The sequence below is a fragment of the Pelophylax lessonae genome (genome assembly GCF_965119305.1).
Source record: "Pelophylax lessonae genome assembly, chromosome: 2".
NCBI lineage: Eukaryota > Metazoa > Chordata > Amphibia > Anura > Ranidae > Pelophylax > Pelophylax lessonae.
In genome coordinates this window covers 541,578,420-541,603,379 of record NC_138769.1, presented here as the reverse complement: position 1 = coordinate 541,603,379, position 24,960 = coordinate 541,578,420, and the positions used below count along the sequence as shown (strand labels likewise).

The window sequence follows — 24,960 nt, the reverse complement described above, 5'->3', positions numbered from 1 at the left end:
TCTACTTCTGCTAGACCCCTGGGTATATGTGGCACTGGAGATCATGAAACGTGTAACAAATTATAATGTTTTAAATATGCACAACAAACAAAGCTTTTCTTTTTATGCCTTACCTAATGCTTACACATTAAAGTATGAATAATTCATGCACTGGAAACTATGCTCAGCAGTACCCTATAGAGAACATTTAGGGAGCTGTTCATTAAAATGACATTCGGTTTAAAACAGACAATTAGAAATAAATTTGCATCTCCCAAGTCACATGATCATACTGTGGAAACACATTCTCTGATGCGTAATGATCGTATTACTCCACCAATACTCTATGCTAATCTTCTGCGCATTGAAATGAGGCAAAGTAAAATATTGCTTTTTACAACTGTTTATTATTGTACAAGATTTCAACTGCCTGGGAAGCTGCAGGCAGAGCTTTGCAAATTATTTACTTCAGCTTAAGCTTGCTAAGTAGACATGTCCCCATTTGTGCATATAGTATATTTGAAATGAATCGCAAATTCATTGCATATTGCAGAGCTGAACCAGAATTTCCTTGTTTGATATTACAATGGATTTACTTTCAAGAACAGCAGAAGGCACTCCAGCCAGGAGCAAGTACTTTATCTTAAAGCGAACCTTTCCCCTTTTTACTAAAAGTCACATCAGAACGAAACTCTGCACGGTGATATGAAATCATCCTACATCAGTCAGTTAAACAAACATCTTTTGATTTTACTTACAATTACTGTTGAGTGAGGCATTGGTGACATAGCCCCAGCCCCACAGGTGCATCCTGGAAAATCTCTTTAGTAAACTGCGAGATCTCAGGGAAAGGTTTTTTTTTTTTCTCCCTCTGATTTTTGAAGAAGAAAGAAAATGTCTTTCCCTGAGATCTCGCAGTTTACTACAGAGGTTTCCCAGGATGCATCTGTGGGACTAGGGCTATGTCACCAGTGCCTCACTTCTTACAGTAATTGTAATTAAAATCAAAAGATGTTTGTTTAATAGGGATGAGCTTCATGCTCGACTCGAACATCGGCTGTTCGCCGTTCGCCGAACGGCAAACAAATGGGCTTCTTCGCAGGAAATTTGAGCGCCTGCATCCATAATGCACTGCCCGCTTGCAGTGCATCATGTGATTGGCCAAAGCATGCACCCTGACCTCCATGCTTTGGCCAATCAAATCATCTCTGCCATGATTGGACAAAGGCAGACTGCAGCGGCGTACAGAGTGTGAGGGCGAGATAGGAAGTGGTTGAGGCAGGGAGAGGAATGTGATTTTTACAGTTTATCAGACAGTGCAGTGCAGTGTAGTCAGCAGTAGTCTAGTTAAGACGTTGTTAACAGTCAGTTAGGCAGGGAGAGAGATTTGTGCTTTTAACAATTTAAGAATTTAAGAGATCAGATAGTGAAAAGTGTATTCAGCAGTGCAGTATATACCACAAAGTACTATATATATATATATATATATATATATATATATAATATATGCCACTTGAATGTATACATCAGGCCATTCAGTATAGGCCATACATTGCTATATATATATATATATATATACTGTTTTATATATTTACAGTGCCTTGCGACCTTTTGCCACATTTCAGGCTTCAAACATAAAGATATAAAACTGTAATTTTTTGTGAAGAATCAACAACAAGTGGGACACAATCATGAAGTGGAATGAAATTTATTGGATATTTCAAAGTTTGTTAACAAATAAAAAACTGAAAAATTGGGCGTGCAAAATTATTCAGCCCCTTTACTTTCAGTGCAGCAAACTCTCTTCAGAAGTTCAGTGAGGATCTCTGAATGATCCAATGTTGACCTAAATGACTAATGATGATAAATAGAACCCACCTGTGTGTAATCAAGTCTCCGTATAAATGCACCTGCACTGTGATAGTCTCAGAGGTCCGTTTAAAGCGCAGAGAGCATCATGAAGAACAAGGAACACACCAGGCAGGTCCGAGATACTGTTGTGGAGAAGTTTAAAGCCGGATTTGGATACAAAACGATTTCCCAAGCTTTAAACATCCCAAGGAGCACTCTGCAAGCGATAATATTGAAATGGAAGGAGTATCACACCACTGCAAATCTACGAAGACCTGGCCGTCTCTCTAAACTTTCAGCTCATACAAGGAGAAGACTGATCAGAGATGCAGCCAAGAGGCCCATGATCACTCTGGATGAACTGCAGAGATCTACAGCTGAGGTGGGAGACTCTGTCCATAGGACAACAATCAGTCGTATACTGCACAAATCTGGCCTTTATGGAAGAGTGGTAAGAAGAAAGCCATTTCTTAAAGATATCCATAAAAAGTGTAGTTTAAAGTTTGCCACAAGCCACCTGGGAGACACACCAAACATGTGGAAGAAGGTGCTCTGGTCAGATGAAACCAAAATCAAACTTTTTGGCAACAATGCAAAACGTTATGTTTGGTGTAAAAGCAACAGCTCATCACCCTGAACACACCATCCCCACTGTCAAACATGGTGGTGGCAGCATCATGGTTTGGGCCTGCTTTTCTTCAGCAGGGACAGGGAAGATGGTTAAAATTGATGGGAAGATGGATGGAGCCAAATACAGGACCATTCTGGAAGAAAACCTGATGGAGTCTGCAAAAGACCTGAGACTGGGACGGAGATTTGTCTTCCAACAAGACAATGATCCAAAACATAAAGCAAAATCTACAATGGAATGGTTCACAAATAAACATATCCAGGTGTTAGAATGGCCAAGTCAAAGTCCAGACCTGAATCCAATCGAGAATCTGTGGAAAGAACTGAAAACTGCTGTTCACAAACGCTCTCCATCCAACCTCACTGAGCTCGAGCTGTTTTGCAAGGAGGAATGGGCAAAAATGTCAGTCTCTCGATGTGCAAAACTGATAGAGACATACCCCAAGCGACTTACAGCTGTAATCGCAGCAAAAGGTGGCGCTACAAAGTATTAACTTAAGGGGGCTGAATAATTTTGCACGCCCAATTTTTCAGTTTTTTATTTGTTAAAAAAGTTTGAAATATTCAATAAATTTTGTTCCACTTCATGATTGTGTCCCACTTGTTGTTTATTCTTCACAAAAAATTACAGTTTTATATCTTTATGTTTGAAGCCTGAAATGTGGCAAAAGGTCTAAAAGTTCAAGGGGGCCGAATACTTTTGCAAGGCACTGTACTAATAATGAACCTAGAAAAATGAAAATATATATATATATATAAATATACACATTTACAGAAAAACAAAATAAATTATTTCGTTTTCAAAAGAAATGCTAAATATATTGATGTAATGATGTTTCTGACCTTTCAATTTTATGGAGTCTATTTTCATGTTTTATTAATAGTATCAAGCCATTTGTAAATGCTAATCTCTCCAAATGATTAACACACAGTGGCATAACCATGATTTTTACATATATAGAAATGCTGAAACACTGATGGATTAATTAAATATTATTTAATCCTCTTTAAACCAAAATGTAATGGGCAAAGAATTGTATTTGTCTCCCTGCAGGTCAAAGCTGCTAGAATTTACAGAAGATTGAACTTGATAGACATGCTATTATTAAATAACATGATGAAAATAATTGCAATAATAATAATCATAGTACACACTGTATTATTTATTAATCAATTAATCAACCAATCAATCTATACAGCTACAGTGTATTATGAAACAGATACAGAACAAACATTGAGAGGGAGTTTTAGCCCCCAGTCACACTGGTGCGACTTGTTATGTGATTTGACAAGTTGACAAGTCAAATTGCATGACAAGTTGCATCCTATTGTCCGCATTGGAAGCGGTCAAATTGGTGCAACTCCGACTCCCTTGGAGTCACACCTATTTTGAAAGTAGTTCTTGCTCTACTTTTTGCAAGCTCAGGTATGACTTGCATAGACATCTGTGCATGAAGTCGCACAGATGTTTTCCAAGAGTCACCTGAAGTAGCACTGAAATGCTACTTGAAAATTGTGCAACTTCTAGTGAAGTAGCATGATTTCAATGTTGGGGTGGTAAAGTGTTACTAAACCCACAACAGTAAAATCAGTCTGTAAATGCAGTAAAGCACGCTAGTTATTTTCACTGTGGAACCCAAGGGGTTAATCCTCTGCATTGTGTAAAAAGGCAGTCTGATCCTGTCTTCTCTGATCCTCCCCTTCTTCCACTGTCCCAAAAATATTTCCTGATAATACAGAGCCAGGGGACAGGCTGCAGATGCTCAGTTTGGTGTGTATTGCTAGGGAATTGTTTTTTTCTTGGGAGGGTGCATGTGATCAGCACAGGGCCAATCAGCTCTGTCTAGATAGAGGGTCAGGGGTCCTGTATCCTGATAGGACAGTCAATGCAGAATTAAAACTCCTCCTACACATTTAAACAGACGCTGATAGAAGTCACAAGACTGCTATATACTGCTGATGATAAAAGGTATTTAGTGGTTTATAATTACTAAAATAATTTAATTTCCATGTTCTGTGTACTGTGGGAGACCAAATATAGTGAATGCAGGCTCCTGGGTTTAGTAATACTTTAAGGTGTAAAACTTATGTTATAAAACCTTATCATTGCCTCCATTTCTGATTACTTTCACTGTTTTTGGCATTAGGCTTATTCAAGGTAATGAAGCCATGTTAGTACTACATGGCCTGAAAGGGTGCACTAGCACAGCAAGATCCTACTACTACTGAAAGTGGAGATAGAGAGAGAGAGTTTGTGTGTTTGTGTGTTGGAGGGAGGCGTAAAAATTACCAAACTTTTAATAGGTAGACATACATCTGACTGTAATTAAATTTATAGTCAAGGAGTGTTGTACACTTTTTTCTGCTTTCTTACCCATGCCCAAGCCCTGCAGCTGGGTCATTCCAATTTTACATTTTTTTTTTTTTTATACTTTCCTTTTAAATCACACCAATTTGCAGGGGTTGATTGACTTACAATAATTTAAATAAAGTACTCCACGTGCCACAACGTTGGAAACCTTAATGCTGTCAACCATGCAGGGATGCTTGTTACTAAACCAGTAATAATGACAATTCAAAATAAACCAAAGAAAAAGAAAGGTATAGGGGAATATAGCAAAAAATCCCCTCCAAAACACTCTCCCACCATTGAAAGAATGACATCATCGTCATCTAACAGACACAACATCAACTTCTGCACAGAATCAGTGAAATACAATCTTTGCCTGCTTTTGAGTGAATGGTGGAAACTTCATGAACTGTATTCACTCGTATATATAACTATATAACATAGCAAATAATAGCACCAGAATGGCTGCAGCGATTCTGAATGAAGTTAATGTGTCTGTGCCAGATGATAATGTTGTCGTTCTTTTAAATCAAGTAGGATAATAATAGGGTGATTTATACTCAGTTTATCCCATGCATTAACTTTGAATTCGTGTGACTAATTTAAACTTTGCTAAAAGTCTCGGTTCACATCAGTGCGATGACAGACATCGCATGTGATTCGGAGCGCACTGCTCTGAAAATCACATGCGATGTCTGTGCGATGTGACTCTGTATGGCTGAATTTGCATCGCATTCAGACAGCACGCACAGGACCCTTTTTTGGGTCTGCACCAGAATCGGAACGCATGGTGGTTCACACCTACGCGATCTGATTCATATCTGAACTGACAGTTCGCACTGTCATATACGAACTGATCTGGGGGTGTCATTAACTTTGTATTGACACCCCCAGCGATTCCCATATGGCAGTGTAAACTGCCTGCGATTTGAATGCCATGCGGGAACCGCAGTGGATTTGCAGAGTTCCCACATCACATATATGTGAACCGGCACTTAATGGTCAAAGTGACAGGCTCTTTGAATAAACAACCTCCACCTTCTGACACTCAGCTTCTCCACTCTATCTTGCTGTTCCATTCATCTGTGGGAGCCCCAGGAATACCTGGAACTTCTAGGTGTGGTTAAATATGTGACATCCTTGCAGTGCTCAAGCCTGTGCAACCAATCCCCCAAATAAACAGTCCTACATTGAGGGAAAGGAAGAAAATCATTAAAGCAAATTTACACTGCCTCTCAGTACCAAAAAACAAAAATGCTATTTCATTAATTTATAATATTCAAAACAAAAAACACATCCATCCATTCATGTCTGCATGCTTTATTTTGCTGAGAAATCACTTTGAGAAACACCCCCTAGCATTTGTGGATGTGGCCATCTTGAGTCAGGGCAGATTATTAATGTAGCATTTTCTCCCTGGAATCCATCTTCCCTTAGTTCAGGCATGCAGGCGGGAGGGTTTGCTTAGCTGAGAAAACCCCTCCTCCCTTTCTGAAGACTCCTGGGATGTATGACATCATTTGCCCAGGCCTGGAAACCAGGAAGTAACTGAAGAAATATTTGAAACCAGTCAATTAGTATACTTTTCTATCTGTTTACTAATGCTGGCAGCGTAAGGATGAAAAATAGTCAAGGTCGATTGGGAGAGAGAAGTTTAATTTGAACATTTGGCTTTAGCTTACGCAAAGCTTGGTCCCCTGGCTCTGGCAGAGAGGCAAGGGAGCTTAGTGAAGGTGAGTATTACTGGGTGGGAGGTTGTTTTTCTTTTAATAGACCCTATTTACCTGATTGGTACCTTGAAATGAGTATCTTTAAAATGCCCAGGATACATAAGTAGTGATAGGGATATAGGGTTATAATACAATATTCCAGTGGGCACTGTTACAGTATTTATGAGATTCCAAGGTATAAAACAGATAAACATTTGAAAATTCTCAAAAAAACCTTTCATACCAGATAGTGGAATTTGCTAGCTTTGTCTTGATAACATCATTCTAGCACAATACCCAAAAAAAATGAAAGGCCCCACTTTATCAATAAGTGGAACATAATGGACTGTTGTTATAATTGGTACTTTGTTAAAGTTGGACTCCAGCTGGCCATACATGGGTCAACTTTTTATGTTCAACCAGCAGGTTGAACAAAAATACTGACCAGATCATCCCCACTGTGTCTTTATATTCTGACAGCAGGGAGACTCCCTCTGCTGTCAGGATACATAGATCAGCACTGCAGTCTATAACCTACAGCACTGATCAAGAAGTTGATTAGTAGATTGAATTCTGTGCAACCACAGTGACCATATAGGTGAAATTAAATTTGGCTGGTTTATGCTGAACCGGCTGAATTTCGATCCATGTATGGCCAGCTTTACTTGCAGTTTTGCGTAGTTGTACAAATTCTTCTCTTGTGAAATTGCTTGCTCTGATTTCACTTTACACCATAAGTCTATGAAGGTTCATATTTAGGTTATGGTATATTTAGTAGTCATTGGTCACATTCAACTGGACCTATTCTTTAATGTTGAAGGCATTTCGTAGCTTGCCAAGCATAAGAAGTGGCTTGGTAAGCTATGAAACATTTTCAACATTACAGCATAAGTCCAGGTAAATGCAGCTAACTACCTTTAGATTCACACCATGTGCATCGGCAGCAAGTTAAACAGAGGCCAACTCATTTCCTGGCTGGAAGACATCTAGCATTATTAAAGTGATTGTAAAATCTCGTATAAAAAAAAATAAAAATATAACAAACATGTTATACTTACTTCCTCTGTGCAGTTGGTTTTACACAGAGCAGCCCAGATCCTCCTCTTCTGGGGTCTCTTGTTCCTGCTTCTGGCCCCTCCCTCCTATCAAGTGCCCCCCACCCACAGCAAGCAGCTTACTATGGGGGCACCCGAGCCGAGCTGCAGCTCAGTGTGTCCATTCAGGCACGGAGCTGCTGTTCGGCCTCGCCCCTCTCTCTCCTGATTGGCTCACTGGCTTTGATTGACAGCTGCGGGAGCAAATGGTGTCACGGCTGTATCTCAGCCAGTCAGGAAGGAGAGTCCCAGGACAGCCGAAGTGCTTGTGGACATAGCTGGACAGAGAGGGGGCTCAGGTAAGTATTTGAGGTGCTGGGGGGTGGTTGCTACACAAAGAAGGCTTTTTATCTTAATGCATAAAATGCATTAGGATAACAAAACCTTTCTGACTCCTTTAAGCTCTTTCCTTCCCATCCTTACTGTCCCTGGCACAGTCACTAGATTTCCATTTTGTTAATTATTGAGGTGTAGCATCGCATGTGTGTATTACCCAAGGTGGCTGATGTGCAAATGCAGTCTGGTTAGGAGTACTTACTCCTCCAGGCTGACATCCACCCATCAAGGCATTTCGATATTTACATAACCCCTTAACTCCTCCCAAGAGCCAGCGTACTGCTTGTTTCAGGGCTGATGGTTTTTGACAGTAGTACTGAGCAAAGGCACTGTGATGTTTTCAGGAAGCAATCTTTTGCACTTTGACAGCCTCTAACACTAGACATGATCTGCCTACATTGCATAGAAAAGGATAGAAACCCAATGATGATTTCACTGGGTCTAAATAAGGCATTTAATACATTGAGAATAATGAATTTCATTAGCATGTTGATGAGGCAGGAAAGGAGGAACCTGAAGAATAAACATCAACTTTAAATGTGCCCTATGGAGAAAAAAAAAAAGAATGGAGTATCGTGCATTACATTTTATAACAGCTACTATACTGTATATCAGGGCTCAAAATTTCAAGTCATGAGCTACTAGCCAGGCCTTAAGAGTTACTTGCCACTTGTTGCCCCACCCAAACCCTACCCTGCTCCGCCCCTAAACATGCCCTCTATAGAGGACTGCAAATCCCAACAGTACATAATACAGCAGTGCAGTGAAAAATACCATCAGCTATAGAGGTGTACAAATCCCAGTAAACCATAAAGAATATTGACTTAGAGTGCACAGTTCATCTGATTCACATGCTTCCTTCCTCTCCTGGTGGTTGTAGTGGTGGTACAACAATGTTCTTCTTACATCAGTGTCCTCTGCCCCCCCTGCATATCACATTGCCCCCTTCAATGCAGAGTGACCACAGCGTACCCCCTTTCAATGCAGAGTGCCCACAGCGTGCCCCCTTTCAATGCAGAGTGCCTACAGCGTTCCCCCTTTCAACGCAGAGTGCCCACAGCGTGCCCCCTTTCAATGCAGAGTGCCCACAGCGTGTCCCCTTTCAATGAAGAGTGTCCACAGCGTGCCCCCTTTCAATGCAGAGTGCCCACAGCGTGCCCCCTTAAATGCAGAGTGCCCACAGCGTGCCCCTTTCAATGCCAGAGTGACCACAGCGTGCCCCCTTTCAATGCCAGAGTGACCACAGCGTGCCCCCTTTCAATGCCAGAGTGCCCACAGCATGCTCCCTTACAATGCAGATTTAGCACAGCGTACCCCTTTAAATGCAGAGTTAGCACAGCGTGCAGAGAGACCAGCGTGCACTTACCTGATGCAGCGGCGGCTTCTCCTCAATCCTCCGCGTCTCCCGTGTCTTTCGGCCAATCAGGGAACGGGTCTCGGACACGCTTCCTGATTGGCCAGGAGGAGGATTAGGAGGAGGATCTGTGTGACAGTAGCGAATATTCATTTGCTATTGTCACACAATGGGTGGGCTCAGGGCACACTGCTTTGCGCCCCGGTTCCACCGTTTTCTGAAGAAGAATGTCAATGCAGGCTGCACTGTGAACGGCGGCGGCAGGGGCAGGCACAGGCGCTAATACATTCCCTATCCCCATACAGTACAGCCCTTACTCGCCATCATCATAATTCCACTCGCAAAATGCGAGCAGGTGAGTGGAATTTTTGAGGGCTGTGTATATTATATATACTAATTATACTAATATTATATACAACTAATTATACTAATATTATATATATATATATATCTATATATATATATATCTATATATATATATATATATATATATAGATATATTTATATATATCTATATATATATATAGAGATATATATATATATCTATCTATACTGTATATATATAGATATATATATATATATATATATATATATATATATATATATATATATATATATATATATATATATATATAAATATATATATATATATCTGTGTATTTGTACATGCAAATAATTTTACAAGGATGTAGTGGTTTCTCAAATTATCTACTGTGGACCACAAAGCTACTGGGATGACCTTACAATATTCATTGATTCATGAACCTGTCATTCTATAGCTGGATGAGGACTTTTAAATGTTTCTGTTTTATAGTGGCTACTAGAGAAGAAGAGGAATATAATAGATTTGTGGAATCTCGGAGGTCTGGACCAATTCAGGTTACCCCCAAAAAGCTAGGTAAGTGACTTGTGCTTGTCCTTTTTCTCTTTTTCCCCTTCGATTTCTTTTTTCCCAATTACTTTTTTTTTTTTTTTACAGAAATGTTTAATCGAAGTACATGTTGTATGAAATAAAAAGTCATACACTTTTACCACACATTTGCTATTGTTATCTCACAAAAAACAATACATATTAACACAATTGTGTGACTTACTAATCTGCAAAAGTGAAGTTTATTAACTGATCAACAATATTTTTTTGATGGATGTAGGCTTTGTTTTTCTATGGGCTTTCAATGTTGGGCTGCACGAAAGTAGAAGGAGCTTCGCAACTTGGAGCTGTGACAGTCTCAGAGCTTACACACAACCACGCTGGTCATACCTGTGCAGAGTGAGCACAGGGCAAACTATGGGGTGTATTTTATTTATAACAAATGTGCATAGCTGTTGTCTGTTAAAACCTAATGTAAATTTGTTCTGTGTGCAATACACTATTATGGCCACTAGATGGTCTTGAGTATCACAGGGAATAAGTATGCTCCTCTGCTTCATCTAGTGCCCATAATGCAGTATTTTCCCCAATCACATTTTTTTTTTTTTATTGAACAACATTAGATCTGCAGAAAATATAGCCTGAGAACATTTACCTTTGCACCTTTTGCACAAAATGAATTTACAAGAAGCTTCAATGAAAGAACAGCCATGCAGATTTATTTTTTTACTTCAATATACTCCTATTTGTCTGAATTCTCTATATCTATTATCTCATGTATGTATTTTACAAAGCAGAGTAAGATCCCACAGTATCATGGGGCTGAAATGTAATTTATACTTTAAACTAGGTTAGGATATGCTGAGGAGGAGCAGGACGTATCACACAGAACTGCCAACATTAAAATGTGTGCATATGCACCTGAGAGCCACACTGCTAAAAATATTTTTTTTTCTGAAACCGACTTTTCCCCCTCCTCTTCCCTGTCCCCTTGCTGTCACTGTTTTCTTTTCCTGATCCACCCCTTCCTCCTCTTCCTTCATTATTCCCTTAATGCCTTTCATTCCTACCCTTATCATAATAACAGTACAATAGAGTGTAGTACTATATTATGCCTCAAGCAAAGCAGAAAGTTTGGAGTAAAAGCCCAACTCTGAAGTCATTTTTAAATGATCCCCCACGAGGATTGAAAATAACAATAATGCAGGTTAGGCAGCAATACCCCTTCTCCAGCACTGTACCCAGGGTCATAGATAAGGGGGTATCACCAATACTCCTGTACAGGGCCCAGTCCAGCAGGGGGGCCCAGGCAGCAGGGTGAATCGGATGTGGGCAGGAAGGCTGATCGCTGGGGCAGGTGGGCATTACTGGAACCATTCCCCTGTATGGCTCTCTCTGCAGTAGCTGAAATCTGGCTTCTTCTCTCCCTCTCGTTAGCTTTTAGCTGTAGCAGAGGGAGCAATACAAAGGATCAGTTCTAGCAATGCCCCCGCCACAACGATTACCCTCACTGTGCACCACACATTTCCTCCTGCTGCCCAGACCCACCCTGTGTGCCCCCCCTACCCCCACAGTACTGCTGGCTTCCCTCCTCTTCTTCCCACTGGCAGCTGCAAGCACACAATAGAATCCTTGAAGTTTGAGAGTGGGGGAAAAATATCATATTTATAAGCCCCTTCCTTTCCTGAATGATCACAATTGAGTGATCAATACCAATCATCAACTGTGTTCATTCACAATCATTGGGGCCCATGTCAGGTTGTCCGTATGAGGCCCCCGTGGTTTCTAACAGCAGCCCTGACTGTACCCCACAGTACTCCCTTTACACCAATAGATGTCTTGAGTCTTCCAGGTTTAATATTGCCCAGCATCCCTGAGGGGATGCCAACAAGACACCTTGCACTCGCAGTAAAATTAATCAGAGAGCTGTGGTGACACCATCATGTCAATGCCACTCTCTGCATCATTGAGGATCACCACCGCTGGAGAAGATCTAATGAGAAAGCAGACCCTGCATGTCACTTGATGGGCCTGAGAATATCTGGGGGAAAAAAAAGTATAACAACAAAAAAAATAAAATAAAATTCCTACTGGTGGTATGATCCAGGGAGGAGGTGGGGATGATTGTGTATACACACACTTTCAGTGCCATTTAGAGCGAATGCTGGCACCATTGTTTTTTTACTGTAAAGATAAAAAAAACTGTGTGCTCTTCTATCTTGAGCTCATCAGTTAGGCACACCAGGAATTTAGGCTGCTATCCTCATAGCAAAGGAGCACAAACATACATACAGTCCCCTGCTATGCTGATACTATTCCACATGCCATTCAGCATTGGGGGAGCTTCGAGACAGGTTCCCCTTCTCCAAAGGACACCCACAATCAGTTCCCCAGAGAGGGGTGGAACACCTGTTTGTTACCCTATAGTTAGCTCTTGGAGGGAACAAAAAAAAAAAAGAGAACACTAGAAGTGCTGAACATGTCTTAAAAATAAAGGTTTAGGATTCTCCATAGCCAAAAAAAAAATAAAAAAGCATGGCCCAAAGCAAAAAATAAAAAACACTTAAATATACATTACCAACTCTAAACCGGAGAATAATTTAAATATTGTGCAAGGCAAAAATGGGTAAATGTTGGGTGAATTTCAGAATAAGTTTATATTCAATAAGTCACAATAGGATGAATAGTACAGTTCTGTTTTGAAATGTCAATATATGCAATGACTTACCTTCTTAGCTCTAGTGTAGTCTGGAGTGTGTGTGTGTGTGTGTGTGTGGGGGGGGGGGGGCAAAAGGCAAATTATATTGAAGCGTAACCAATTCTTAGATGTGATGGCTGCATTACTTTTCTTTTCAGGCTTTTTTCTTTAGTATTTCACCTGGTTCTCCTTCCAGTAAGTCGGTTCTTTTTCTACAGAACAAGCTGTTCTGCTGTTCTGCAGATATAGCAGTTAGAGGGTTGAGATAAACCATTTAGCGCTGACAGGGGTGCTTACAATGTACTCAGCATTTATGTAAAACCCCAAAAGTAAAAAAAAACTGTTGCTGTAACTGCTTAAAAGGTGTCAGTTGGAGTTTATGCTTCAATTTGTTAGTCTATTAAAATCTGCTAGTGCAACTAACAATACCCTCTTCCCAGACTGACAATGCCACTGCCCAATGATGCCCCCTGTGCGCCTTCATCCAGAGTGGGGGCACTTTAATACAAGAGGTGTGTTTCTGGCCAGATCATCAGGTGAAAACAGAGTGGGAAAAGCCTAAAAAAGGAACCTAATGCAGTCACCACATCTAATGATTCTTAAGCTGCAATATATAACATTTTTGATTTTGGAAATGAATACCACTTTACCTCTTCAATAAGACACATAAGTTGAATCCAACGCAGTTTTACCTCAGAAAAGTGTAATACAAAGGATGTTTTTCCAGTCTTTTTGAAATGTAAGAAGGCAGTGACTTTTCATACATTTCTTTAAAGAATAGCACTGACTAAGAGAACATCGAAGAAGCAGGAAGGGTCTGGCTAGGACAAAACTAACTAGCACTAAACAGGAGAGGAGAACAGAACAAGAGACCAAATACAAGATAAACAAGTTGTAGTGGCACCCAACTGCTACTAGATGGCAGTATACACCAGAACACAATACAATATATGCAAGAACAGTAAAATAATCAATGGTACACTATTAAAGTAAAGCAGTTTTCCCATTGAGTATATGTGAGGGTTTACATCCACTTTAATTCCAAATTTTCTACTTTTATCATGTAACAAAAAAAAAAGAAAGCAGTTTGTTTTATTTTCTTTTATTCTTTGCATTGAAGGAGGACACACATCTGAGACAAAAGCAAGAGAGCAGCAGCAACTCACACAGTTGCAGTCAAAATATCAAAAACAGGTGTGTTATTCACTAATTTTTAATATCGTTAATTGTATTCACTCTACATCTATAAAATATGTCCAGTTACAACCACACACATTAAAGCACAATTTAAATAAAAGCTGATTTGTGACAAACACCAAACTTGGTCCTGTAATATACCATAATATGTATCATAATTTGGTATCACAATATTTTAGATTGTAAACATACAGTATACAGTATCATCAAGTGGGTGTAAAAAGGTAGGTTAATTATCATTTTTTGATGGGATAAGATTACATTGCATTACATTATATAATATCTGTGAGATAGTATTGCGTAGTCTTGTGCGTTGTTTTTGGCACTGAGAAGGAGGTGCTCCCAGATGTCTCTTGTCAATGCAAATAAGTTAAAAATAAAGTGTGTGCCCACATGTCCTTGACCCTTAATCTCACTGCTAAACTTTAATGCTTAACTCTGCCCTTACTCACCAGAATCCTAAAAATTAACCTAAACCCTAAAATCAACCCTCAACCCCTAACCTTGCCCAATACTTAAAATGCTTGCTTAGACTAATGCTGAAATGTAACACTTAAATTGGTTGTAAGGTCAGAAGTTTTTTTTATCCTAATGCATTCTATGCATTAGGATAAAAAAAGCCTTCTGTGTGCAGCAGCCTCCCCAATACTTACCTGAGCCCTATCTCTATCCAGCGATGTACGTGACTGCCTCAGCCATCCAGGACTCTCCCTCCTAGCCAATCAGGAGAGGGAGAGGGTGGGGCAGCACCGCTGCTCCCTGTCTGAATGGACGCACGGAGCTGTGACTCGGCTGCTTGCTGTGGGGGCATTCAACGGGAGGGAAGGGTCAGGAGCACCAAAGAGGGACCCGAGAGAAGGGGGATCCGGGCTGCTCTGTGCAAAGCCCCTGCAGAGAGCAGGTAAGTATTACACAGTTGTTATTTTTAAAGAAAGAAAATGAGACTTTACAATTGCTTTAACCTATCTTTAACATTAAAATTAGGTCAAAACTTTTTCATTTTGCATAGAGTAGTGGTAAGTTTCAACTGCAAATATATTTTTCTCTATCGTTCATTGACAGACGCAGCTTCATATCTTCTTAGACCATTGGATATGCTCATCCCATCAGGATTAGGACACTAGGCAGGAAAAAGCTTTACCACGCCTATGGGGGCTGTCCCTGCAGGCATAACCCCACACACTCTGCTACAGCCTCTAGTTTGTTTCTGCCTAGTTTAGGAAAAGGACCTAGTTCCCTGCTGGGACTTCTGTCTTAGCTATTAATAGGGACATTTGTTATTTTGTGATTTTTTTATTTTCACTAGTTAGAGTTCCTGGAGAACTACAAGCAACAGCCGGCTGTGGTTTCGGACTGGATATTCTAGATCCTTAAGGTCTCCCAGCCTGGCCAGCGGGCAGGTTAAAGTCCAGAACTAGAAGTCACAGTATAGAACACAGGAGTGCTAACAGGATGGACTTGTAGATAGAGTGAAGTCCAAGGATGATTGTCCAAAATGACAGGCAGGAGCTCCACAATCAGTCATAAGGAAACAAATCTGTATTGTATTAAAAACATTTAAAGTGTGATTCAGTCAATAACCATAAGATGGCAGCCTCAAACAAAACCTTCTATGTCACTTTGGCTATCGTATGCACCCTTACCAAAGGTGGAGATGGTGAATCCACTGTAGCCATAAATTGGGGCAGGAACCAATGTTGGGCTCTGGCCGGGGGATTCCCAGGGTCTGTCAGGGGAGCCCAATCAGCCGATAGACCAATTCCGGATACAGAAAGGGAGGAAGCCACGTTGCGTTCCACAGCCGTGGAACACACTGGAGACCGTAAGATGACGGGGCGCACGGTGATGGCGTCAGTTACTGCGCTAGGAAGCAGAAGGGCCAACAGAGGCTAGGAGGCGATGGAGGGCACTATGGCAACATGTTTCGCGTGCCTGTGCCTTATCAAACTCCTTTTGCAGGTGCAGTTTCCACTAAGTGGACCGTACCACCAAAGGTGGATCACCCGGTTTCCAGGCTGAATAAGTTACCTGCGGTTCCGGTGTAAGAATCCCCAGCCTTTGCAGACCCTGTGGATAGACGAGTTGAGTCTCTGTCCCGCCATCTACATGTGCTAGACAGGAAGTGAGAATTTCTTTCCACAGTGAGGGATTTGCTCTCATTTTCATTCCCAGTGATATTATGTGATCAGTACAATTAAAAGAGAGTGGCCATACACGAGTCTTTTTTTTTTGTTCGTTCAACCAGCAGGTTAAACAAAAGGAAATGACTTGATTCGATTGTGTGAGATAACTCAATTCATCAAGTGTGTGGATTGGGAATCCCTCCCACTGAGCTATTGTATTATGGCACACTGATGGTGGCACTAACTGAGAGAAAACTTTCCACATTGACTTTTGTGCAACAGCCTGCTCATACATAAATTGAAATTTGGCTGGTCCCTGCTGAACCGGGACACAGACCACTTTCCGAATCCAAAAAAAAAAGGTTTATCCTGTAGTTATACTTGAAGTTCAATCCTCTCCCTAACCTTACTTATCAGAATCATAGCTCTAGCCAAAGAGTTTGGGGAGGAGTTTCATTTTCTTTTTTTTCTGTTTGTGATCCCCATTGACTTGAGATTTTACCTAATTTCCTGAGCCTATAAGGCCTAGGGAAATGAGGTGCTAAAAAAAAAAAAGAAAGGCACGGACAGCAATAAAATCATTGTCTGAAATCCAAACCCTTTCTCACTAAAAACATATTTTTGTCTATATCCCCACTGAAGAGATTTCTGATCCCTTCCTGTCTTGGAGTTTAACTTTAAGCTAACAACTAACACTAACCATTAAGCTTAGTATAGACGATCAAAAAAATCTGAAAATTACCACTTTCGAAGCAATCGTACGGTGATCGAATCGCTAGTACACAGCTTTCAAGAGCCGATCACGACAGTTCATCCGAAATTATCTGAAGGGACAAAAACAACATTTTTTCTCATATGATCTTCTTTAATCAGTACAGTAATCGTTCAAAAATAAATTGGAAGAGCAAGAACCACACATGCTCAGAAATGAAAGAATACAATCCTATACAATATATTACATTACTTCCAAAGATGTATTCTGAGAATTTTCGTAAGGTTAGTAACCTTTTCATTTTCTAAATGAGACTAGCATGCAAAAAAATGGACGATTATTCATCCGATATTCTCATTGTGTGTACAAGGCTTTAACCCTTCCCAGAATAACAGGCCCATAGATCCTGTACACAGGGTCATATGCCTTGTAGAGGTCACAAGAAACAGCTTTAGTAACTGAAGTTGTGCTTCATTCCACTAGTCTGGCCTCACCTTTGGTTAGTGAGATTATCCATCGCATGGATGGACCAATAGTAGGGCATGGCTGCAGCCAAACATGCCAAGCATGCATCTCTGTTGCCTGCTGTTCATGATTATTTGCAGTATAAAGTATTTAAAGTGACCACAAGTTGACTTTAATCCCTATACCAGGGATTCCCACCTGTGTACCACTAAACATTTAGGTTTCATGCCAGCGCTGGAGATAGGTTGCCTGCTTCCTTTCTGGTGAAAACTGAGAGTACTGCTTCCTACTAGGATACAAACTCTGTAAAAATGTCACGGACTGGCTATTGTGAGTCTGCTTATTGGAATCCTAAATGTATACTCCTAAAAGCAGTATGCATAAATATCAAAAACTCCATAAGATCAAACCCGATTGGATGGCTGAAACGTTTTGGGGAACAAACCCCTTTCCTCAGAGCTCCATCCAATCGGGTTTGGTCCTATGGATGGGCACATCATGTTCTGCTGGAGTTTTTAATATTTGTGCATACTGCTTTTATCTGCTTGTCTTGGTATACGCAATAAATTTGTCAATGACAATGCACGAGGTGTGTGCACCCTTCTGTGTGTTTTTTGCAGTGTATTGAAGATTTCCCAGTCTGAGTAGGGTTGCAACCCAATGAGGCATTGCTTATTGAAGCACTGTGAAAGTGAAAACCCTTGGATCTAGCGCTGGAGTGTTTTTGAGAGTTTTGGATATCTAAACCAAAAATTTTATATATTGCAGCTTACTAGTCCAATTCTTGGATGCGGTGACTGCATTTGTTTTCTTTTTCCTTCAAGCTTATTTTTCCTAATTTTCACCTGGTAATCCTACAGATAACACACCTCCTGCCCCTGAGTAGCTACAGTACATCACCACACCTCTGTATCTATGGAGGAAGCCATACTTGTCACCCTAGGCTGCTGTCCTGATATTGACTATGAGTATGTTCATATCTCTTCATCTCCATTATAATGGGAAGGGGGCAGGGCAATTGGTAGTCTACAGTAGATAGCTAGGAAGGAAGATATTCTTCAGTGCAGCTCCCAAAAAATAAACAAGAACACTGCAGTTCTGGCAAGATCAACAAGTGTTTCTGTATGTGCTAAAAAATGTCTTATCTAGAAATAAAAAGAAAACTAGTGTAGCCACCATATCTAAAGACTGCACGCTGAAATATATTACTTTTTTTGTTCTTGAGTTTAGTTATCCTTTAACCAAAGTCCTAACTAGGGATGGGCCGAACAACCACCTGTCCGTTCGCAGCAGAACTTTCAAACATTGTAAAAGTTCAGAATCGAATAACGAACCCCATTGAAGTCTATGAGACCCGAACTGGAAAAATCAAAAATTCCTATTTTGAAGGCTTATATGCAAGTAATTGGGCATACAATGGTTATGGGGGTCCGGGTACTGCCCTGGGGGACATATCAATGAAAAAAAAAGTTTGTAAAAAAACGTAATTTCTTAAATGAGCAGTGATTTACTGATGGTTAAAGTGAATGCGTCAAAATGAGAAATAACAATACAAATAAAAAATTGGGGGAGCCAGTCTGTATGGTAAGGCTACAATGTAGTGAACTGTGAACAAGATTAGAGATTTTTTGGATAAATTCTGGTGTCTCTTCCGCATACTTTGAATAGAAGTAACAGGTGCGGAAAAATTGGTCTTTGGATGTCAAAGGTGCCTTCACACCGTAACTCTATGTAGGTACTCTTGATGAATGCAAGAATTGCCTTGTTGTCAAAAATTTAAATGATATGAACTTGTCAAACAGGTGTGGAAAAATTTGCCTTTGGGTGTTAATTGTGCTCATAAAACCTACACAAAAAAAAATTCTTTCAGATGAAATCAACACCCACAACACTAGGCAGCCTAGATGTCTTGCAGAGATTCCACATCTCAAAAACACTTAATCAGTGACACCGGCATCAGGGGCTTCATAGCTGCTGACAACCCAGGACTGATTCACGAGAAAGCATTAGAAGCAGACTCCTCTGGGTCACTGAGGATTACAGTATCTGGAACTGCCTCCTCCCAGCTACGTACTACTCCCAAGGGTTCTAACTTCTGGGGATGGAAATTCATCTGTTGAGGGTTGACATATGACTTCCTCTGCTTTAGAGCCTCCAAAACTGCCAGAATCCTCCTCCTCCTCCCTCTCCTCTTGTGCGTTCCATGGCGTGGGAAGAATGGTGTCTGCATAATGCGGGCCTTGAGAGGAAAGGAAGTCCTCCTCTTCCTCCTGCTGCTCTGCCTCCAGTGCCCTGTCCATAATGCCACACAAAGTCTGCTACAGCAGGAACACAACAGGGAATGTGTCACTGATGCATGCATTGTCACAGCTCACCATCCTTGTGGCCACCTCGAATGGTGACAGTACAGTGCGTGCATCCTTTATCAGCAGCCATTGGCGCGGTGAAAAATGCTGAGCCGGCCTGAGTCTGTTGTTGTGCCACCATACTCGTTGATGGCCCTTATGCTGTACGTGCAGCTGCTGCAGCATTGCCAAAGTCGAGTTCCACCTTGTGGGCATGTCACAAAGCAGGCGGTTTACGGCCAGGAGCAATTCCCGCTGAATTTAAGCCAACCGAGCACTGGCTGTGTATGACCATCTGAAATGGCTACAGACTTTTCTGGCCTGCTTTAGCAGATCTTTCAACTCTGGGTACCTACTTAGGAAACACTGCATCACCAAATTGAGGACATGTTCCAGGCATGCCAAGAGGAGGAAGAGAAGGAGGAGCGGGGTAGAGCTGACAAATCTCAAATCATCACCACTAGCTGTATGGAGACGTGGTGGCACAACAAGCTGCAGCATTGAGCCCTGTCCTGCATCCTTCCAAATTGCAAGCAGAGTTACCCAGTGTGCTGTGAATGAAATATAGCATTCCCTACCATGCTTGCTGGACCAGGCGCCAGCAGTAAGGGGCATTTTGCGGCTGACTGCCTTGCCCAACAATGCCACAACATTGCCTTCCACATGATGGTACAGAGCTGGAATGACCTTACGTGAAAAGAAATACCAACGGAGAACCTGTAATTGTGGTTCAGCACATTCTGCAAGTTCATGGAAGGGGGCAGAATCCACCAGATGGAAAGGCAGAAGTTGTAAAGCCAGCAGCTTTGACAAGCTTGCATTTAGACGCTGGGCATGTGGGTGGCAGTGACTGTATTTTTTTTCCGCTGCAGCAGAAGAGGCAGAGAAATTTGCTGGCTATAGTCTACAGCTGGTGGTGTGCTACTGGCAGATGTGCTGCAAGGACCTGGGACACCCTGCTCTATACCATCACCCCTGTCAGTGAAGGGTTCTGAAAGGTCATGAGGTATGGCGGGGGATAGACTGAGGTGAGTAAGGAGAAGGAACAGAATTGCGTCCCTTTTGTGTGGCTTTCAGGTGCTTTTGCCAATGAGCTGAGTAGTGGGACGTTAAATGCCTTGTCAAGCATGGGGTATCCAAATGGCTGGTGTTTTTGCCACGCTTGATGTGCTTGAGACAAAGTTTGCAAATTGCAATAGTGCAATCGGCTGCACATGTGCTAAAAAATGCCCAAACAGCTGACTGTGGGAAGGGTGCTGGGAGATAACAGCTCCACAATGTGATGGAATAGGGTGGCTGCTCTCTACTTATTCATGGTGGCTGCCTAGTTGGGGTTGTGCCACACCCTCACTTTCCTCCTCTGCTCTTCTTGGCACCCAAGTCACGTCAGTCATAACCACTGGAGACAACTTAGCAATACACTGCAGCTGTGGGAACTTGACTGCCAATTTGTGCACAAGTGTTCTCCCCTCTACATAGGCTCATGTTCCTACCTTCCTCAACCTCAGAACCAACATCTGAATCAAGAAATGGCTGTGCATCGTCAAGAAGCAAGTGGGTGATGCTGTGTTCAAATATCTCAGCTGACTCCTCCATGCCTGATGCTGGGGCTATGGCAGGAATAGCTGTGTACAAGGAGGCAGATTTAGCCTCTCTCGCAGCTGCAGTGGATTGTGCACTAGTCTCTGCTTGGGTGACGGAGGATGAGGATGGTTTAGTAAGCCAGTCCACCACCTCCTCTGCATGCTGTTGCTGGATAGCACAGACAACATCACTAAACAGGGGAAATTATGCCCTGCATGAGGACTGACCATATCCACCTTTGCCTGTGGACACATAGGCTGCTGGCCCCCTCACAGTGCCATGGGAATACTCATACTGACTGAACTATCACTAGATTCACTCTAAACTGATATTCTACACTGACAATAGAATCAGAATAGCACACTATAGCACACTAACTCTCTAGTAGCATTGAAAAGAGCCCTGTTCTATCTCTCTCCACGTCGATATCACCCTACAAATAGCCCCTATTAAAATAATACTTTTATAGTGTGGGTTGGGACTAAGAGCAATGACCCATGATTGGATAGAGTCATCATTACTTTCTCCAATCATGGCTCTGACAGTGCTCTGTACCCTGATTGGGCAAAGCTTTCATTGCTGCAGCCAATCGGGGCTTCCAATGCACCGTGCGGAGGCGCAGTGCATTGTGGTCATTCAGCAGGCCCAACAAACGGTCGAATACCCCGATAATTCAGATGTTCGTCGAACGGGCGAACAGCTAATGTTTGGCCCGAACTCATGCTCGGGCCGAACCGTTAGCCCATCCCTAGTCCTAACACTAAAATGACTGCTAAAAATGTGCAACTTCTTTAACAGACACTAAGGGGTTGATTTACTAAAGGCAAATATACGATATGGCCATATGGTGGGACCAAACCCCCATTTTTATTTATTTATTGTCTTCAGATTTGGTAGTTATTTCTTTTGCATTTGCGCGCTATTCTTTTTTAAATATACTGTGCACTTTGCGAAGTGCAGCTGTCTTCTGCAAGAGCAGTTGCTCCAGTGCTTAGTAATGAGGTAAAGATTCATTTTGCAAAGAATACCCAATCACGCTCAAGGAAAATAAAAAAAAAAACAGCATTTTTTCTTTCGCACATAATTGGAATGTAGAAGGTAGCAGAGTTTCTGCTCATTTACTAAGTTCTGGAGCAACTGCACTTGCAGAGTGCAACTGCACTTTGCAAAGTGCACAGTTTATTTGCCTTTAGTAAATCAACCCCTGTGCCTATCAATATTTGCCCCATCTGATTTGCACACTATAGATTACCTGAACACATCTTGGCTTCTACTTTAGTCAACCCAAGGCTGAAAATTTTGAGATGTATTTGAAATGTACTCTGCATAAAAATAATACAGCACGTATTACTGCTCTCAGTTGTGTTTCATGAAAAAATGGAAAAGCTCCCTGTCACACAGCACAAAAGTAAAGTAGACAACAATACCTGCCATCAATAATTACCCCATACTGAAACTGAGCTTGTGCCTCTCTTTTTAAAGGACCTATGACTGATATATAAATGCTAGAAATTTCAATTAGAAATCTGAAAGGTTGCTTATTACAGCACACTAACACAAATCAATACATATGACATATTCAAATTATAAACACAAATGACACGAGGGACAATTTTATTTTTTTTTGTCATAGCAAATATTTTTTATTCTCTTTAATGAACAAGCAGGTTATTAAATCTGTGTACTGCAGAGATACATTGTCTAATCACAACTGAACAGCGAGAATAGCAATGCAGGCGGTTATTACTGTTTGTCATATCACCTTTGTGTTTAATACTGGAATTTTACCTTTCTTGCAAGCTTTTAATTTTTCTGTAATACACAGTCTGAATATATTAATCAGGTTAAAGCAGAACATAACAGGAGGTAGTTACAATTTTACAAACAGCGTTATATAAAGATTAATTAAACCTTTTGTGACCAGAGATCATTGATGCATAGGTACCCAAACCAGACTTAAAAATGTCAGTCAGTGGCAGCGGGTCCACGAGGGGTGCAGGGCCCCCCCCCCCAGCCCAGGGCACCACCCCACCCCACCCCCAGCCTACACCATCTGTGTGGCCGTGCACTCTGCGGGGCGCCAGACCAACAGGTCTCTACCAGGTCCCTCACCCCCTCACAAGTACGTGACCACATCCCAAGGCCTAAATTGGCCAGTTTTTTATTGTCCTTGGGGTGCAGAGCACTGTGCCTGCGAGCCCTTCCACCTTGCAATACCAGGGATTCGGATTCCAGCTTCCTGGCCAATCAGGACATGAAGACCCAGGACCCGTAAAAAAGACAGCATCAAGACAGAAGCCACGGTGCCGGGACACCAGTGGAACCGTGACAGCTGGAGGGCTCTGCTATAGAGTGAGTGCGGACCTGGAGGGGCCCGCCCGCACCTCCCCCCCCAATGTCCTCCAGCACCAGTCACCACTGGTGTATGTGTCTAGTAAATTGACAATAATTTTATCACAAATTTTCTTACCTTTTTATGCCGCCCCCCCCCAACCTCTCACCTTTAAGCTGCAAAGGCAGTGGAGCAGGGTGAAGTGGGGTGTACATACTGTATGCAATAAGAAGACAATGGCACAGCAGGACCCAGATATAGAAGCGGATCAGCGGATCCCAGCAGGAGGTGAGAACTTAACAGTAGATGGGGATAGGAAACGGTAGCATAAACGGTAAGTGAGGATAGGAAAAAAGCAGTTATTAGATTCTTTTTTTTTTTAAATTTAAACTGTTTTTTTTTTATTAAACAAAATTTTCTTTTCCATATACATAAAAAACATACATTATATTATACACATAATCAGTTTAAGTCAGATTTCTGGCATCCCCTGTAACAAAAATTTAATTTTTAGTGAGATACTCCCAATAGGAACACGTCTAAAGGGATGCAGACCCAGTAGCTTTTCTCATTAGCGCTCTGCAGCTGCCACAGCTGAATGATAATTATGAAACCATTTCCATTAGAGACCACTCAGCACAGAGGCACAGAAGAACAAACAGGGATTTCTTCAGAATTACAAAAGCTAGGAATCTGCAACAAAGTTTTTTAAACTCCTTGCAATGTATATATATCACCCAAAATGGGATGTTTTTTTTTTTTCTCAACAAAAAGTTACACTTTAGGAAAGCAAATTATTCTCTTACTAGACATTAAGCCTGTTAAATTAGAACATAGAACATATGTGGTCAAACATTTGTAAAAACAGACTTAGCAGTAAGTCCACACGAGCGCGCACCCGCCGCGCGCCCGCGCACACCCGCCGCTTCAACAGTTTCGCCCGGCCGACCGAAGTCTCTGCGCTCCAAGTCCCAGCGGTTGTCCGTGGGGCACATGCGCAGTAGCGCAATCCCACGGACACAGGGACTGGACGCAGAGACACTTGTACTTTATATGTATAGATTATTTAGTATACTTAGAACAGAAGGAGCTATATATATATTTTTTTTTATTTAGTATACTGAGAACAGAAGGAGCTATATATATATATATATATATATATATATATATATATATAATATATATTTTTTTATTCTTCCATTTATATATATAAAAAAAAAATATATATATATATATATATATATATATATAATTTTTTTTAATACTAATATTTCATATTTGGTTTTTAATATGTATCTTTAGTATTTCGTTATATTTTGTATTTCTTCAT

General features: G+C 41.3%; 1 protein-coding gene across 1 annotated transcript in view; it reads left to right on the top strand.

Annotated features, from left to right (window-relative positions):
- The window catches only part of EPSTI1 (epithelial stromal interaction 1), a gene marked incomplete at its 3' end in the record, with an annotated part of 197,043 nt that overhangs the window by 39,139 nt on the left and 132,944 nt on the right, over positions 1 to 24,960 (top strand). The window contains exons 3-4 of the mRNA XM_082248135.1: positions 10,118 to 10,201; positions 13,993 to 14,066. Of these exons, the coding sequence (XP_082104261.1) occupies positions 10,118 to 10,201; positions 13,993 to 14,066 (158 nt within the window). The remainder of the gene's footprint in view (positions 1 to 10,117; positions 10,202 to 13,992; positions 14,067 to 24,960) is intronic.